The following is an 18454-nucleotide window of genomic DNA, read 5'->3' on the forward strand; positions in this document are numbered from 1 at the left end:
GCTGCGCAAAGGGACGCACCTGTATCTAATAGTCCCACGGACTCGATGTCCGCCAGGTGCCCACGATCGTCTCACGGAGTGGCAGAATGGGGAGATGCAAACAAGGCAATTCCCTGTTCTGCCTAGTGACAGGACAGGGATCTACTGCTCCCTGTCACACAGAGCAGTTATCAATGTCGTGTCACTTTTAGCCCAGCCCCCACACAGTTAGAATCACTCCCTAGGACACACTTAACCCCTTCATTGCCCCCTAGTGTTTAACCCCTTCCCTGCCAGTGTCCTTTACACAGTAATCAGTGCATTTTTATAGCACTGATCGCTGTATAAATGACAATGGTCCCAAAATAGCGTCAAAAGTGTCTGATGTGTCGCCATAATGTCACAGTCACGATAAAAATTGCAGATCGCTGGTATTACTAATAAAAAAAATGCCATAAACCTATCCCCTATTTTGTAACTTTTGCACAAACCAATCAATAAACGCTTATTGCATTTTTTTTACCAAAAATATGTAGAAGAACACGTATCGGCCTAAACTGAGAAAGAAATTAGTTTTTTTATATATTTTTGGGGATATTTATTATAGAAAAAAGTTAAAAATATTGCTTTTTTTTTTTCAAAATTGTCGCTCTTTTTTTGTTTATGGCACAAAAAATAAAAACCGCAGAGGTAATCAAATTCAGATGTGAGTATTGAGCCATAGTAATTCTTGAGCCCTGTACACACAATCGGTTTGTCCGATGAAAACAGACCGATGGACTGTTTTCATCGGACAAACCGATCGTGTGTGGGCCCCATCAGTTTGTTTTCCATCGGTGAAAAAAAATAGAACATGTTTTACATTTTTCTTATGGATAAAAAACTGATATAAAAAAACGATCGTCTGTGTGGAAGTCCATCGGTCAAAAATCCATGCATGCTCAGAATCAAGTCAACGCTCGGAAGCATTGACCTTCATTTTTCTCAGCACGTCGTAGTGTTTTACGTCACCGCGTTGGACACGGTCAGATTTTTGACTGATGGTGTGTAGGCATAACTGATGAAAGTCAGCTTCATCGGATATCCGACGAAAAAATCCATCAGATTAGATTCCATCAGATATCCGATCGTGTGTACAGGGCATTAGTATATAATATGTTAAACGTTCCAAAGAAAGCACACTGCCAACAATAGGACCATACTCTGCCTGTGGGCAGATCCATATTGTTAAAACAAACCAGAACTTTATTTATTCATGGTAAAGCATCAGATGTTCATAATAGCCCATACCCAACCCATAGCCCATACCCAACCCTTCCCCACCACCCTTTTAGCCCTCCACAGCCATGTAAAATACCCACTGGGTGAGAAGGGTATTCTCTCACTTTCATCTCACAATATAGTACCAGATGCCCGATTGGTGAGCCCAAATGTGACCAAAAGTGACCTTGGCTTTTGATTATGGCTCCAGTGGGCATACAAGATGCTGTGAGAGTGTCAGGTTTGCTTTTAAGGCATTGATTATACGCAGTGGCGGTGCATCCATAAGGGCGCCTACCCCTCTCTCCAGCCACCCCCTCTATCACCAATAGATACATGCATTGCATTCATCTATTTATGGCCGTCGCTGCCGCCCCCTATTCAGGCGCCCGGCCCCTTTTCCGGCGCCATGCGCCTGAATTACAGCAGCAGGGGTGTTTTTGAAGCACCTGATAGGTGCTCTAATAAGCTTTAAAAAAGGTAAACAGCGAGCGCCATCTCGCAGTTCACCCAGCTGTATTAGAAAAGCGAATCAATATTCGCTTTCCTAACACTGAACCGCCTCTCCGCCAATCAGGTGCTCGGGTCTGTTACCCGTCACCTGATTGGCTGAAGCGACAGGCGCTGTTATTGGACGCCTATCAGGCGTCCAATTATAGGAGAAGACGGGAGGAGCGGACAGGAGAAGACATCAAGGATATGGAGGAGCATGGAGGGCACCACCCGCCACCCCACTGAGACAGGGTAAATGCCGGGCAGACGGCGGGTGGGGGGACACAGTGGTAGCATTTGCTGGGCACAGTGGGAGCATTTGATGGCACAGTGGGAGCGTTTGATGGCACAGTGGGAGCGTTTGATGGCACAGTGGGAGCATTTGATGGGGTACAGTGGAAGCATTTGATGGGCACAGTGGCTGCGTTTGATGGGCACAGTGGCTGCGTTTGATGGGGCACAGTGGCTGCGTTTGATGGGGCACAGTGGCTGCGCTTGATGAGGCACAGTGGGAGCGCTTGATGAGGCACAGTGGGAGCGCTTGATGAGGCACAGTGGGAGCGCTTGATGAGGCACAGTGGGAGCGTTTGATGAAGCACAGTGGGAGCACTTGATGGAGCACAGTGGGAGCGTTTGATGGGGCACAGTGGGAGCGCTTGATGGGCACAGTGGGAGTGTTTGATGGGCACAGTGTCAGCTCATGGTGGGCACAGTGGCTGCATTTGATGGCACAGTGGCTGCGTTGGATGGGCACAGTGGCTGCGCTGGAAAAATCAGATCCCATCAGATCTGGGCTCCTTGATCTGGCAGTTGGGAAGCACTGTATTGTCTATAATGGCTGGTATGTCATGTAAGAACCCGCAGCTATGTTTTGTGAGTGCCAGGTTTCAGTTCCGGCTGCAAGCCTTAAAGTTTTGACCACAATTAAAGTTAATCCCTGGTATCGTATGGTTTACCTTGCAAATGTAAAATGACTATATGTTAACCCCTTCCCACCCAGTCCTGAAATCCTTTACACCCAGGGGCTATGATTGGCTGTGAGATCGCAGCATCGTACCATTGCAGCTCAGTAAATGTGCTGGGACCACGCAATTAGTGCAGAAACCTCGGCCATCCATGTATTCGAATGTACAGCATGTGGGCGTTAAAGCCACCCACTGTACATATGCCTCATGTGAATGGCAAAGCTCAATTCCAGTCCAAAGCTTTTTTTTTAGGTTTGGCAGACAGAGGGTTTTAAACCTTCATTATTGTACATTAAAATTAGTTTTATTGCCATTTCACTTTTAGTCGATCTTGCAGTAAAAAACCCAAAAGCAAACATTTATTATATTGCAGCTTAGCAAATATTAGATGTGATGGCTGCATTATTTTTATTTTTTAGTGTTTCTTTGCTTTATTTTTCTCCTAGTGATCCAGCTAGTAAGTCTGTTTTTTTTTTCTTTAAAAGAACAAGCTGTCCTGCAGATGTATCAGTTACAGGGATGAGACAAACCATTTAAAACTCATAGGGGTGCTTACATTCATTACCATTTTTTTATTTGTGTTAAATATTTTCCCAAGAGGAAAAAAAATGCTGTATTGGCTTATAAAGTGTTAACTGGAGTTTGGCTTTGAGAACGCGCAGCGCAACTGAAGATGCCTTTGCGCTTCGGGTGAGGACATCATGGGCGCCCTAGATAGGTAAGTGTCCTAATATTAAAAAGTCAGCAGCTACAGTGTTTGTAGCTGCTGACTTTTATTTTTTATTTTTTTCAAGCGGAACTCCTCTTTAAAGACTAAACCTTTTTCTGACATTTGTTGGTTTCAAGTAAAAAACATAATTTTTTGTTCTAGAAAATTACTTAGAACCCCCAAACATTATCTATTCTTTTAGCAAAGACCCTAGAGAATAAAATAGTTTTTTTTTTATGCAAAATTTTATGTCACTCTGTATTTGCGCAGCGGTTTTTCAAATGTAATTTTTGGGGGAGAAAAACTACACTTTAATGAATAGAAAAATTAAAATAAACAGTAAAGTTAGCCCAATTTTTTTTGTATAATGTGAAAGATGGTGTTACGCCGCGAGAATCGTGATCTTTATTCTAAGCAAAAAAATCGTGATTCTCATTTTGGCCACAATTGTGCAGCCTTATCAGTGCCTCATGAGTGTAGCCTATCAGTGCCCATTAGCGCAGCCTATCAGTGCCGCCTCATCAGTGCAGCCTTATCAGTGCCTCCTGAGTGCCTCAAAAAATCGTGATTCTCATTTTGGCCACAATTGTGCAGCCTTATCAGTGCCTCATGAGTGTAGCCTATCAGTGCCCATTAGCGCAGCCCATCAGTGCCACCTCATCAGTGTCCATCAGTTACGCCCTCATCAGTGCCAATTAGCGCAGCCTATCAGTGCTGCCTAATATTTCCCATCAGTGCAGCTCCAACAGAGCACATCAGTGAAGGAGAAAAATGACCTGTTTGTAAAATTTTAGAACAGAAACTGAAAAAAAAGCTCTATTTGTGTGATTTTTTTTTTTATAAATGATAAAAAAAGCCAGGTAGTGCTTGCAGGACCACCCACAGCTGAAGTTTGAGCCTTCTGTGGCTGGCATTACTTCCTGTTGTGTCTGAGACCCTTAAAGCAGACAGGAAGTTAAAAAAAAAAAAAATCTTTCCATTAATTTTCTCATCTGCTCTCTTCCATTTTTCACTTTTCACTGTACTCTTTGAAGTGGTTACTTTGGCGAGTTGTTGTGTAAATTGTGTTACCGTTATCAACCAATCAGATTCTCCCTTTTATGTAATGTAGAGCAGAAAATGAAAAGTAGATGTTGGTCAATGTAGTAAACGTGGTTATTTTTTCAGTCAGTCCTGTGTAGATCATGGCCTGTATGAGTCACAGGAAGCCCCGCTGTCTGGCATTTCCTCTCATGACACAATGCATTATTCTGTCTTAAACTGTGTCTTGTTATGGCTTTGTTTTATGGTCAGTTATTGCAAGGTGGTGTGTCTCTTACCTATAGGGCCCCATGCATTCAGACTGGGAATGCACCGATACCATTTTTTTTACGAGTACCTATACATTTTTTTTAGTACTTGCCGATACCAATTACTGATACTTGCCGGCAACTGCTTTGTTTACACTTCAGCTGTCAGCAATGGTATAGACTAGAGCAGGGGTCTCAAACTCAAATTACCTGAGGGCCACAAGACAAGTTTTCATATCCCATGGGGGGCCGCATGCAAACTTTCAAACTTCAAAAACAACAGTACTGGTGCCAGCGAACACATTATTAACCCCCAGCACTGGTGTCAGCGAGCGCATTATTACCACCAGCACTGGTGTAAGTGAGGGTTTGACAAATTTGCTTGGAATGTAGGAGCCAGCTAAAAAAGTTAGGAGCCAGAAAACGCACCCCGTCCCGACGAGCTTGCGCGCAGAAGCGAACACATACACGAGCAGCGCCCGCATATGTAAACAGTGTTCAAACCACACATGTGAGGTATCGCCGCGATTGGTAGAGCGAGAGCAATAATTCTAGCCCTAGACCTCCTCTGTAACTCAAAACATGCAACCTGTAGATTTTTTTAAACATCGCCTATGAAGATTTTAAAGGGTAAAAAAGTTTGGCGTCATTCCACAAGCGGACGCAATTTTGAAGCGTGACATGTTGGGTATGAATTTACTCGGAGTAACATTATCTTTCATAATATAAAAAAAAATGGGGATAACTTTACTGTTGTCTTATTTTTTAATTTAAAAAAGTGTAATTTTTTCCCAAAAAAGTGCACTTGTAAGACCGCTGCGCAAATACGGCGTAACAGAAAGTATTGAAATGATCGCCATTTTATTCTCTAGGGTGTTAGGATAAAAAATATATATAATGTTTGGGGGTTCTAATTAGAGGGAAGAAGATGGCAGTGAAAATAGTGTAAAATGACATTAGAATTGCTGTTTAACTTGCAATGCTTAACTTGTAATACCAACGGCCACCACCAGATGGCGCCAGCTCACATCTGGTGGTAATAACTTGAAATACCAACGGCTCACCACCAGATGGCGCCAGCTCCTCTTTGCTCCCCCCACTTCCGCCCTGCCTGCGGGCCATTTATAACTGGTCCGCGGGCAGTGAGACCACTGGACTAGAGCATTGAAGAAAAGTTATTTACGATTGAAATCCATTTAAAAAAAATATATATTATTTTGTGCTTTTTTTCAACATGTTAAAGGTGTAAAAATATTAATGAACAAAGCAAACATTTTTTTTTTTAATTATTAAAAGTTTATAAAATAGGTTTAAATTTGTTGTATCAGCCATCTCCCATCGAGTGCTGTACGGAGTTGAGCTATCTATGTCTTGTCTTGTCTATTGTGTGTTTTTCTGTCTAAAATTCTTCAATAAAAACAATAAAAAAAAAAAAAGTTTATAAAATAGAAGTGAACAAAAATTAAATCAGCAGAAAAATAATAATTAAATGGAGAAGGAGAAAAAGGAGTTAATTAAGGCTGGTAAGAGTAAATTAAGCGTAAATTAAACATTATGGGGTTAAAAAGAGGAACATTACATAAAAAGAACTCACTTGACAGGCTACTTTAACCGCCTCCCACCGACAGACAAATTATGCCGGATGGGGTACTCTCTTGTTCTGGGACGACGTCATATGACCTCGCCCCAGTCTCACCGGGGTGCGCGGGGATCGCAGGTGCTAACCCTTAGCTTAGTAAAGAGCTGATGACGTAGGATCTTTACCCATGTGATCAGCTGTGTGCAATCACAGCTGATCACATGTAAACAAGAAAATACTGATTATCGGCTCTCCTTGCCTCACACTGACAGAGTGTGAGGAGAAGAGAGGAGAGCCGATCAACGGAATTTCCTCACAGGGGAGACCTTTACAGATAATCAGTGCAGCCCCAACAGTGCCCAGAAGTGATGCCAGTCAGTGCCCAGCAGTGATGCCAATCTGTGCCCATCAGTGACACAAGTCAGTGCTGCCTATCAGTGCCTGATCATCTGACATCCATCAAACCTGCTTTCAGTGCCGCCTATCTATGCTGCCTATCATTGCCCATAAGTGGTGCATATCAGTGCCCATAAGTACCACCTATAAGTGCTTATCAGTGTTGCATATTAGTGCTTCCTCATTAGTGCCATCCCATCAGTGCAGCCTCATCCGTGCCCATCAGTGCAGCCTCATCAGTGCCCCTCAGTGCAGCCTATCAGTGCCCATCAGTGCAGCCTCATCAGCGCACATCAGTGAAGGAGAAAAATTACTTATTTACAAACATTTTGGATGGAAACTGAGAAAAACGTTTTGCTTTCCCCAAATTTTTGCTCATTTGCAAAAAAATAAACCCCGGCAGTGATTAAATACCACCAACAGAAAGCTCTATTTGTGTGAATTTAAACAAAAAAATAATAATTTGGGTACAGTGTTGCATGATCATACAATCGATATTCAAAGTGTGACAGCACTGAAAGCTGAACATTGGCCTAGGCAGGAAGGGGATGAAAGTGCCCAGTATTGAAGTGGTTAAACTGACTTCAACTGCAGATCAAAGTTCGTCCCTTTGATCTGCAGATGAATGAACAAAAAGATACAAAATTAAACAATATTTATTTTTATCTTTCTGTTTCAGGCTGAGCAATGTTGTTGATAAACATTGTCAGGCTGCTTTTTTTTTTTGACAACTCCAATTTTCAGGGCTTTATTTACACTTCAGCTGTCAACAGGAGAACCCCACTGACAGCTGAATGAGTCATCCATTCAGGCGACTCCTCCCCATGTCCTTGAATTTTTTTCTTTTTAACATTACAGCTGTCAGTGGGGGATTTCCACTGACAGCTGAAAAAACCGGAGCATTTGAACGAGTACTGATACCCATGCAAATGCTTAGTATCGGCACAGATACTGACACTGGTATTGGTATCAATGCAACACTAATTCTGACATATGCAATTTACAAAGGCAGCATGAACTTGCATAAACAGTGGGTCACACTGCACCACAGACCACACATTGTTGGTGTTTTCATCTCACCCTGGATGAGTCATTCACATGGCGGCGGCCCAGGCGCCAAACGAACTTCAGTCATTCTCAATGACTAATCACTGTGTCTGCAAGGTGTGAATGTCTCCTTCAGGGAGAAACGTAAATAAATATCTACAAAGTGTAAAATGGCAAATGCCCAAAATGATTATGCATCTCAACTCATATGGACATAAGCGCGTGTAAGAGTGTTTGTCCATATGAGTTAAAGGGGTTGTAAAGGAAAACATTTTTTTCCCTAAATGGCTTTCTTTACCTTAGTGCAGTCCTCCTTCACTTACCTCATCCTTCTATTTTGCTTTTAAATGTCCTTATTTCTTCTGAGAAATCCTCACTTCCTGTTCTTCTGTCTGTAACTCCCCACCGTAATGCGAGGCTTTCTTCCTGGTGTGGAGAAAGCCTCTTGAGGGGGGAGGGGGCGAGCAGGACGCCCACTAACACACAGCTCCTTTCTCTATCTGCAAAGTAGAGACTGTCCTGACTTGCCTGCCCGCCCCCTCCCCCCTCAAGAGGCTTTCTCCACACCAGGAAGAAAGCCTCGCATTACGGTGGTGAGTTACAGACAGAAGAACAGGAAGTGAGGATTTCTCAGAAGAAATAAGGACATTTAAAAGCAAAATGGAAGGATGAGGTAAGTGAAGGAGGACTGCACTAAGGTAAAGGAAGCTATTTAGGGAAAAAAAATTCCTTTACAACCCCTTTAAAATGCATAATCATTTTGGGCATGCGCCATATTCACTTTAATATTTACATCTCTCCCTGAATGAGCCACCCACGCCATTTAGATGCAGTCATGAGTCTGAATGACAGAAGGCCAAATTCATTCTGCGTCTGCGCCGCCATGATGTGAATGACTCATTCAGGGCAAGATAGAAACATCAACAACGTGTGGTCTGTGGTGGCATTTAAAATGTCTGAAGCCGAGTTCACTGTGGCTGACTACACATTGCTGGTTTACGTCTCACCCCGGGTTCACTAGGCAGTGGCAGAGGCACGAATGAGGCCGCGTACACACGGTCGGACAAAACCGATGAGAATGGTCCGACGGACCGTTTTCATCGGTTCACCGCTGAAGTGGCCTGATGGTCTGATGTGTGTACACACCATCGTTCCAAAAACCGATCGGGTCAGAACGCGGTGACGTCAAACACACGACGTGCTGAATAAAACGAATTTCAATGCTTCCAAGCATATGTGGACTTGATTCTGAGCATGCGCGGGTTTTGAACCAATGCTTTTCTGTAATAACCATCGGTTTGGACCGATCGGGCAGTGGGCCATCGGTTCGGTTTTGAAGCATGTTTTAAAATTTTGGACCGAAGGAAAACAGACCGATGGGCTATACACACGGTCGGTTTGGACCGATGAAACTGAACCTCGGTCCATTCTCATCTATTTTGTCCGACCGTGTGTACGGGGCCTGATACTTCAACCACTGGACCTCTAGAAGGTTTTGCCCCCTTCATGACCAGAACATATTTTGCTATTCAGCATTGTGCTACCCATTGGGCGGTCATGCAAAACTGTATGAAACAAATACAATTTATATCATTTTTTCACACAAATAGAGCTTTCTTTTAGTGGTATTTGATCACCGCTGTTTTTTTTTAAATTATTATTATTATGACACCCGCTATCTCATAGGGATTAATGTATGTCCCCTTTTCATCCGTAAACGGATGGATGAAAAAGCGGACATACGGTCATGTGGTATAAGGGGCCTTATGCTGTAAGACTCCTTTCACACTGGGTCGCTTTGCAGGCGCTATAACGCTAAAAATAGCGCCTGCAAAGCAACTTGAAACAGCTGCTGCTGTCTCTCGAGTGTGAAAGCCCCGAGGGCTTTCACACTGGAGCGGTGCGCTAGTAGGACCAGGGCTGTGGAGTCGGTAGATAAATGTTCCGACTCCGACTCCTCAGTTTTATGTACTTCCGACTCCGACTCCGACTCCCCGACTCCGACTCCTCTGTATTAATATGCGAATGTATTTTATACATTCCTTGAGGGAAAGAAACGCAACCTACCACAGGACTACTGGCTGGGAAGCCAACAGTCTACTGTATTGCACAGTTTAAGCAAAAGACAAACACAATGAAAACAAAGTTTTATAAAAAAAAAATATTAATCAATCAAGTGGCTGGATAGTAGCAGCAGGCATAAACATCAGGAACAGGATCTTTACCAGTTCAAAAATACAAACCACATTATTTGGTTGTTTTAGAACAAAAACAAATCTTATCTATAATGAACCAAAAACAAAATCTGTAAAACCTAGAAATGGTTTATATTAATCTTGAAATGTAGTTATAGGCTTAGCAAATGCAAATCAATATAATGTAGAGTTCTAAGGAAGAGAATTGCCTCTGCCAGATCCTCTTTCATAGAGGCTCTTAAAGCGGGGGTTCACCCTATAAAAAAAAAAAAAAAATTTCTTCTAGCATAAAATTCGGCATAGTAGCGCAAGCTACAGTATGCCTGTCTTAATTTTTTTATCCCCGTACTCACTGTGTAATCGTACATAGAAGATTCCGACTGCCCACGGGGAATGGGCGTTCCAATCCAGACGGAAGGTGATTGACGGCCGGCTCTGGCGCGTCACGCTTCTCCGGAAATAGCCGAAATAGGCTTGGCTCTTCACGGCGCCTGCGCATAGTCTGTGCGCAGGCGCCGTGAAGAGCCGAGACCTACTCCGGCTGTCTTCGGGGAGCGTGACGTGCCAGAGCCGGCCGTCAATCACCCTCCCTCTTGAAAGGAACGCCCATTCCCCGCGGGCAGTCGGAATCTTCTATGTACGATTACACAGTGAGTACGGGGATAAAAAAATTAAGACAGGCATACTGTAGCTCGCGCTACTATGCCTAATTTCATGCTAAAAAGTTGTTCTGCAGGGTGAATCACCGCTTTAAGTCAGACTATTATTTTTAGGGCTGAAAATAATCTTTCGACACTGACTTGGGTGGGTGGCATTGCAGTAACTATTCTGGCCACATCACTAACGATCTCTGGATAAATAAGGATGGCTTCTTCAACAGTAAGTTTTGATGAGCGATCATACTTTTCAACTTCTTTTAGTGCTTTATAAAACTCCTGTTGGAATTTTTTTATTTGGACACTTACTGGTTCTCTAACATGCGTTCCCTGTAAAAGCAGAACACAACACTATGGAAAGTATAAGTATTGCAGCTCCTAATTGTGCGTTGCGTGCCATATAGTGAAGCACATTAAAAGCATGCTTCTTCACGGTCACTTAACGTGTTCGTTTTGCGGTTACGTGAGGCACTGCATGCATTGGTCTTTATTCTTACAGTAGAGAAGTCATTAATTATAACTTTTTGTGAATTGGGACATTTAAACTTGCTTTTTTTTTTTTTTAATTCCAATCTAAATTTAGTAGGAGTCGGAGTCGGTGCATTGTTTGCCGACTCCGACTCCAGGTACCCAAAATTTCCCCCGACTCCGACTCCTCGACTCCGACTCCACAGCCCTGAGTAGGACGCTAAAAAAAGTCCCGCTAGCAGCATCTTTGGAGCGGTGAAGGAGCGGTGTGTATACTGCTCCTTCACCGTTCCTGCCCATTGAAATCAATAGGCACCGCAGCTATACCGCCGGCAAAGTGCCTCTGCAGAGGCGCTTTGCAGTGGTTTTAACCCTTTTTTGTCTGCCAGCAGGGGGTAAAAGTGCCCCGCTAGCGGCGGAATAGCGCCGCAAAATTGACAGCGCCCCCACCCCAGTGTGAAAGGGGCCTAAAGCGCTGTATACACGACCGGGATTCCCTGGGAATCCTGGGGGTAAAACCGAGAACCTGCTTGGTAACTTTCCCCCTGTACACACCAGAGGTTTTCCCGTCGAGAAAACTGCGGTGAGAGCTCCACCGCAGTGTTTCCCATAGGGAAACTGCCAGGAAAAAGACTGCCGGGAATTGCGGCAGGAAAAAAGAGAACATGTTCACATTTTTTCTGCCGTGATTCCCGGCGGTTTTCCTGTCGGGAATACTGCCATGGAGCATACACACGGCCAGTTTTCCCGGCCAAAAGCTGTCATGGCAGTTTTTGCGATGGAAAAACTGGTCGTGTGTACGAGGCTTAAGAGCTGGTGTTCGTCTTTGAAATCTTTGTTGTCACCGGTCACCTTTGCTCCCCTGTGTTGGTGGGAAAAAAAACAGGTATTGTCACTTGACACACCAAACCAGTTTCTAATCTGTGACATCAGAAATTCTGTAAACTAAAGTCCATGTTTTTTTTGCCGGGTAATTCCAGTAAATAGTACAGTTCAGAGAAAACAGAAAACACTGAAGGTTCCACCTGACGTTATGACGGCGCTTAGTACTTCTTTTACCAATTTGTGTTACCTCACTAAGCTGTACAAATACATTTCAAATATATCTAAAGCCAAAACCTTTTCATTTTTTTTTTATTATGGGCACAGTAGAGGCAGTTTAAAATTCTTGAACAAAGACTTTCGTGGCAAGATCACAAGGTATAATTTTTGTTAAAAGCAGCAGGTTTAAAATAAAAAGAAAAATGACTTTTGAAATGAGATGTAGCACCCTGATGGTTGGGCAGGGTTGTTAGTATATTTACCTGCCAGGTATAGTTGCCTTGGCCAATTGTTAGGGATCAATTGCTTGCACAGTAACTCTGGAATTGCTGCACTTCTCACTTCTGTCACTAGATGGCCGGGTATCTGGTGACATTAGATAAGACAAGGGCATTGTAAGGACAGATTAGGAATGAATGGGGTGTCTCAGCCAATCGGCTCAGGGATCTTCTTGGGTCCCTTGGCCTGCTGGCAGAGCCTATTTATTTGGGTTAGGTCAGGTGATCGGGGTTCTGTGCCACCTGGACGGCTATCTGGGTGGATGTGTTTTTATGCGCCCCCTGGCTGCTAGGCCAGAGCCTTAGGCCTATCAGGGGGACATCTGGCTGCTAGGCCAGAGCCTAAGGCCTATCATGGGGACATCTGGCTGATAGGCTGTCTGAGGGCCTATCCAGAAGCAAGAGAGTTCAACCATAAGTGGCGGTTCTGCCAGCTGGAGAACCTGTCATGGTCGGAGGTAGAGGGGAAGCTGTCGCCACTAAGGAACCATCCACTTTATTACCAGGGACCACAGTGAGTAGCTGAAGCAAGTACCGGAGCAGTATTCTCACCAACCGGGGATGGTGAAGAATTGGGAAACTTCAGAAGGGGGCAAGCCAGGGACCCAGCTAGTGGAGGTGATGCTTGAGGAGTATCTGTGAATGCCAAGCCAGGGACCCAGCCAGTGGAGGTGACGCTTGAGGAGTATCTGTGAATGCCAAGCCAGGGACCCAGCCAGTGGAGGTGACGCTTGAGGAGTATCTGTGAATGCCAAGCCAGGGACCCAGCAGGGAAGCGGGGGTGAAGTATGAGGAAGATACTCAGTGAGAAGGTTGGAAGTGCTCAGGAGATCCAGTGGCAGTGGATCAGCAAGTCTAGTGAGGAGAGACTGCGAAGCTCAGTGGAGTGAAGAGCTACAAGAAGTGGTTGTAGAGGAAGTACAGAAGTTTGTTACAACTTGTGTTAGAATGGAGAGGACCTGGAACCTTACTACATATATGTTAAAGCTTATATGAGGTTTTGTGATTGAATTTATATATACTTTAACATGGAGCAGTGTTAGTCCCATTCAACTGGACATGTTCTGTAAAGTTGAAGATATTTTGGTGCTTATCCAAGCCACTTCTTCAATTTTAATGAATGTGAGGAACATAGTCCAGCATTCATATCCATACACCAATCACCATGGAATGCGTCAAGGTAGATTGTCAAACAGGACAGGAGGTGTGAAAGTTGTGGAACCACCCTGTTCTGGTTACATAACCCCATCCTTTGGTTTTAGGAAGTCTGCATGGGTGTTAATCCTTTGACTTACATGGCAGAAATTGTAAATGGTTGTCAAATCAGCAAGGTACAACACCATTATATGTGGGAGACAGAAAGTGTCGAATTGCCAAGGACTGGATATGGTGCCAGGATGACTAACACCACAGCGCAGCCGCCACATGCAGCTTGTCACTAGCCTGCTACCACAGCCACCAGATACAGCTTGTCACTAGCCTGCCACTGCAGCCACTAAATGCAGGTTGTCACTAGCCTGCTACCACAGCCACCAGATGCAGCTTGTCATTAGTCTGCCACTGCAGTCACTAGATGCAGCTTGTCACTAGCCTGCCACTACAGGCACCAGATACAGCTTGTTACTAGCCTGCCACTACAGCCACTAAATGCAGGTTGTCACTAGCCTGCCACTGCAGCCACTAGATGAAGCTTGTAATTAGCCTACCACTGCAGGCACCAGATGTAGCTTGTCACTAGCCTGCCACCGCAGCCACCAGATGCAGCTTGTCATTAGCCTGAAACCGCAGCCACTAGATGCAGCTTGTCACTACCCTGCCACTGCAGCCACCAAATGCAGGTTGTCACTAGCCTGCCACTGTAGCCACTTGATGAAGCTTGTCATTAGCCTGCCACTGCAGCCTCTAGATGCAGCTTGTCACTACCCTGCCACTGCAGCCACTAGATGCAGCTTGTCACTACCCTGCCACTGCAGCCATTAGATGCAGCTTGTCACTAGCCTGCCACCACAGCCACTAGATGCAGTTTGTCACTACCCTGCCACTGCAGCCACTAGATGCAGTTTGTCACTACCCTGCCACTGCAGCCACTAAATGCAGCTTGTCACTACCCTGCCACTGCAGCCACTAGATGCATCTTGTCACTACCCTGCCACTGCAGCCACTAGATGCATCTTGTCACTACCCTGCCACTGCAGCCACTAGATGCAGCTTGTCACTACCCTGCCACTGCAGCCACTAGATGCATCTTGTCACTACCCTGCCACTGCAGCCACTAGATGCATCTTGTCACTACCCTGCCACTGCAGCCACTAGATGCAGTTTGTCAATACTCTGCCACCGCAGCCACTAGATGCAGTTTGTCATTACCCAGATGGCCGTTAGTCACTAGCCTGCCACTGTAGCCACCAGATGCCGCTTGTCACTAGCCTGCCACTAGAAGCAGCTTGTCAGGATTTGTAAGGGTTTTGTGCGGTGAAAGAACTTAGTAATAATGGTACAGCCTCTCCCCAGCCTTGTGAAGAATCCATCCAGAACAGGAAACCAGCTCACGCTCAGTTGATTATGATGAGATCTACAAATCTCATGGAGGCGGACCCAACATCGGTGATGTGAGCGATAACTCATTCAGTGAGGCTTGTGTGGCCCGGCATCCAGCAGGGCATGGACCGGCACCGGTCTGCAGCCTGAGGGTTGGGGATCCCTGCTCTAGAGTCTTGACCTGTAGAATGTGCCACCTATGCTGGCCCATTCACTGTTGATAGGTCTTTACATTCCCACTCCAACATACAGTATACTTCAGTTATTTCACATGTGTTTGGGTGTTGGGTCTTTGGCAGGGGTGGACTGACAACTCATGGGGCCCCCGGGAAATAGAAAATTATGGGGCCCCCGGGCTTACAGCTGGCCACCACGCCAGGAGGCAGTGCAGAGGCAGGGCAGCTAAAATCTCAGGATTTTCACATCAAAAGCATGTCGGTTTCAGACATATCAGGGACAGATGTAAAAAAAACACAGATTTTTACATACTGTCCCTGGTTTTACTGAGGCTGGCAGCCCTGATGGGACCCCCTAGTGGCATGGGGCCCTCGGGCAGTGCCCGAGAGTCCCAATGGTCAGTCCGCCCCTGGTCTTTGGATATACAAGCTTATGTCCCAATGTATTGTATATAATGTCATATCATCATCTCTACCCCAGCGACTTGACAACAATTCACACCCTCAGCCAGGTAAAGCCAAGGATTGACAACAATGCAGACGTCATGACAGCAAAAGATTGGATTATATCTTCAACATTACAGAGAAAGTCAAGTTGAATGTGACTAGCCACTGCTAGTTATAGATAACCAGAATGAATTAGAGATTTTATAATTATAATTGAATAAACCAATGCTGCTTTTGTTTAGGTTCAGCCTTTTCATTCTGTTTATTTTGTGCTGTTTTTCAGGTTTTGGGAAGCTGCCTAACCCCACCAACGTCAGGATGGATTCTGTAAAATTTAAGAACATTCTAAGGTGGAACCCCCCACCTGGGATTACGGAAGACGTTGTTTATCGAGTGCAGTATAAACTGTAAGCTTCAAAAAATTCATTTCTTTTGTTTGGTGAAACATATTAGACATACCTGCAATTATTCCCTGATCTCAAAATAATGTGGGTTCAATCGTCCTTATCTCCCCAAATACCACCCACAATTGCTAAAGCCGAAAATAGCAATAGTGTACCTCCTATGAGCAAAATATCAATGTGTATACTATCACTCAAAGCAAACTTGATTTAAATCAGAATTTTTAAAGCGGGGGTTCACCCTAAAAACGATTTTCTAACATTACATCCAGCTCACTCTCTACATTGACAGTATGCCGTTAGTTTTTATTTTTTTGCTGTACATACCTCGTACCGCTATTTTCTTCCCCGGCTTCCGGGTAGGGCCTCCCACGGGAGTGGGCGTTCCTATCCAGCAGGTGATTGACGTGATGACAAAAACGACCTCCACCCGTCGCATAAGGAGCGTCACAGGTTGCCGAAAGAAGCCGAGCGGCGAGTCGGCGCTATACGGCGCCTGCGCACCGACGTTCGGCTTCTTTCGGCAACCTTTGACGCTCCTTATGCGACGGGTGGAGGTCGTTTTTGTCATCACGTCAATCACCTGCTGGATTGGAACGCCCACTCCCGCGGGCCAGGATATTTTAGGGACGGCGCATTCGCAGTTCGTTCGGCGCGGGGACGTGCTTCATTTAAATGAAACATGCCCCCTACCCGCCGAATTTGAATTCCGCAGGGTGATTTACGTTACGCCGCCGCAACTTTACACGCAAGTGCTTTGTGAATAAAGCACTTGCCTGAAAAACTTGCGGCGACGTAACGTAAATCAAATACGCTACGCCCGCCCAGTTTTACGCCATTCTACGAGAATCTGGGCCAATAATCTGTGTTTTTTTTTTGCAGTGATGTTATCAATGAACAGATGAAATACACCGATGTCTGTATGACTAACGACCTGAAGTGTGATTTAACATATATCAAATATAAATTTTATGCAAGAGTGAGTGCAGCAGTGGGTGACAAGAAGTCAGACTGGATGATGATACACTTTGACCCCAGCGATAGAAGTACGTATATTTACTCTGTAAATGAGCTAATGGTTTGTGTAAGTATGTGGATGACAACTTCCTTGGATGCTACCAAGGGCCAGAATTTCAACAGGAGCTCATCTGCAAATATTTGGAGAAATTCCAAACTTCTTTGCTTACATTTTGATTGGTTAATTGGCTAACAGAGTCATGGGCAGCACTAAGAGCCGGTTCACACAGATGCTACTTGTCAGGCGACTTAGCCGCCTGACAAGTCGCGCTACGTTCTGTACAATGGAACCGTTCTAATAGGAGCGACACAAGTCGCTCGGACTTAGGAAAAGGTTCCTGTACTACTTGGGGACGACTTCAGGGCGACTTGCATTGACTTCAATATAGAAGTCATTTTGCAAGTCGCCTCTGAAGTTGTGGGGAGATCGCCTTGCCGAGTCACTCGGCAAGTCGCGCTGCCCCTGTGTGAACCGGCTCTAAGGAGACTTTGTAGCAACACTTTACTAACGCCATAATAAAAACATAAGGCATACCTCCCAACTTTCTGAGATGGGAATGAGGGACGCCTATCAGCAAAAGTATGCAGGCATAGAACACACCCCTTGCCACGCCCCCTTAAAGGAGCATTGTACAAAAAAAATAAGATTGGTTAAACCCACAAGTGCTTTTTTTACCACTACTATTTCTTTATATTGGCTTTTGGAATTTACAAATGCAGCAATTTAGAAATCAGATGAAAGTTTAGTGCTGGGAAACACTTTTTGATAGATAAAAAGTGCATTTTATATACATTTATATAGATCAGACCAAAATGAGGGACAAATGAGGAGAATGAGGGACAGAGGGACATTGCTCCAAATCAGGGACAGTCCCTCAAAATCAGGGACAGTTGGGAGGTATGCATAAGGTAGTCCAACAGATTTCTTGACTAACCCACTGCACAGGCCCCACCAATAAACTTCTCCAGACCCATCAGATGTGAATAGCCTGGTGCCCATCTTTGCTGGCCTCTGGGCTGGTGCAAGGATTTTTGACACCCTAGGCAAGACCTAATTTTGCCACCCCCCTTGGCTCCACCCTTATTTCCCTGACCATGTAAACCCCAACTTTTAATGAAGCAAATGTAGCCTCACCAGTGGTTATCAATGAATGTTTGCTTGCTTCCATTTATTCGGGAGTTGGGACACAGACACAGTCCTTCCCCGCTGCCGCACCTCTGACACTATGTGTAAATGGAGCGGTAGCTGCCTGCCGATGCTGACTCTTAGTTGATTGCTGCAAAGAGAAGAGAGTAGGAACCCCAGTGGCTGGGCGCCGCCTAGGCAGCAGGGCTCCCTAGGCGGCTGCCTAGTTTGCCTAGTGGTAGCACCGGCCCTGGCTGGCCTGTTACTTTGACAGCAAATACAATTTATTGAGACCTATCTCTTGGTGCTTTTTTAATTTTTTTAAATTTTTTTTGGTAGACCTTGTTTCTGAGTTGGCACATTCATTGAGCATACCCTGTCAAGTTTTGTAGCCC

The 18454-nt window shown here is 44.9% G+C and overlaps 1 protein-coding gene across 1 annotated transcript in view; it reads left to right on the forward strand.

Annotated features, from left to right (window-relative positions):
* Positions 1-18454, forward strand: part of LOC120927903 (interleukin-10 receptor subunit beta-like) — a 66887-nt gene that overhangs the window by 16140 nt on the left and 32293 nt on the right. The window contains exons 2-3 of the mRNA XM_040338896.1: positions 15799-15922; positions 16799-16962. Of these exons, the coding sequence (XP_040194830.1) occupies positions 15799-15922; positions 16799-16962 (288 nt within the window). The remainder of the gene's footprint in view (positions 1-15798; positions 15923-16798; positions 16963-18454) is intronic.

This window comes from Rana temporaria, chromosome 2, assembly GCF_905171775.1.
Source record: "Rana temporaria chromosome 2, aRanTem1.1, whole genome shotgun sequence".
NCBI lineage: Eukaryota > Metazoa > Chordata > Amphibia > Anura > Ranidae > Rana > Rana temporaria.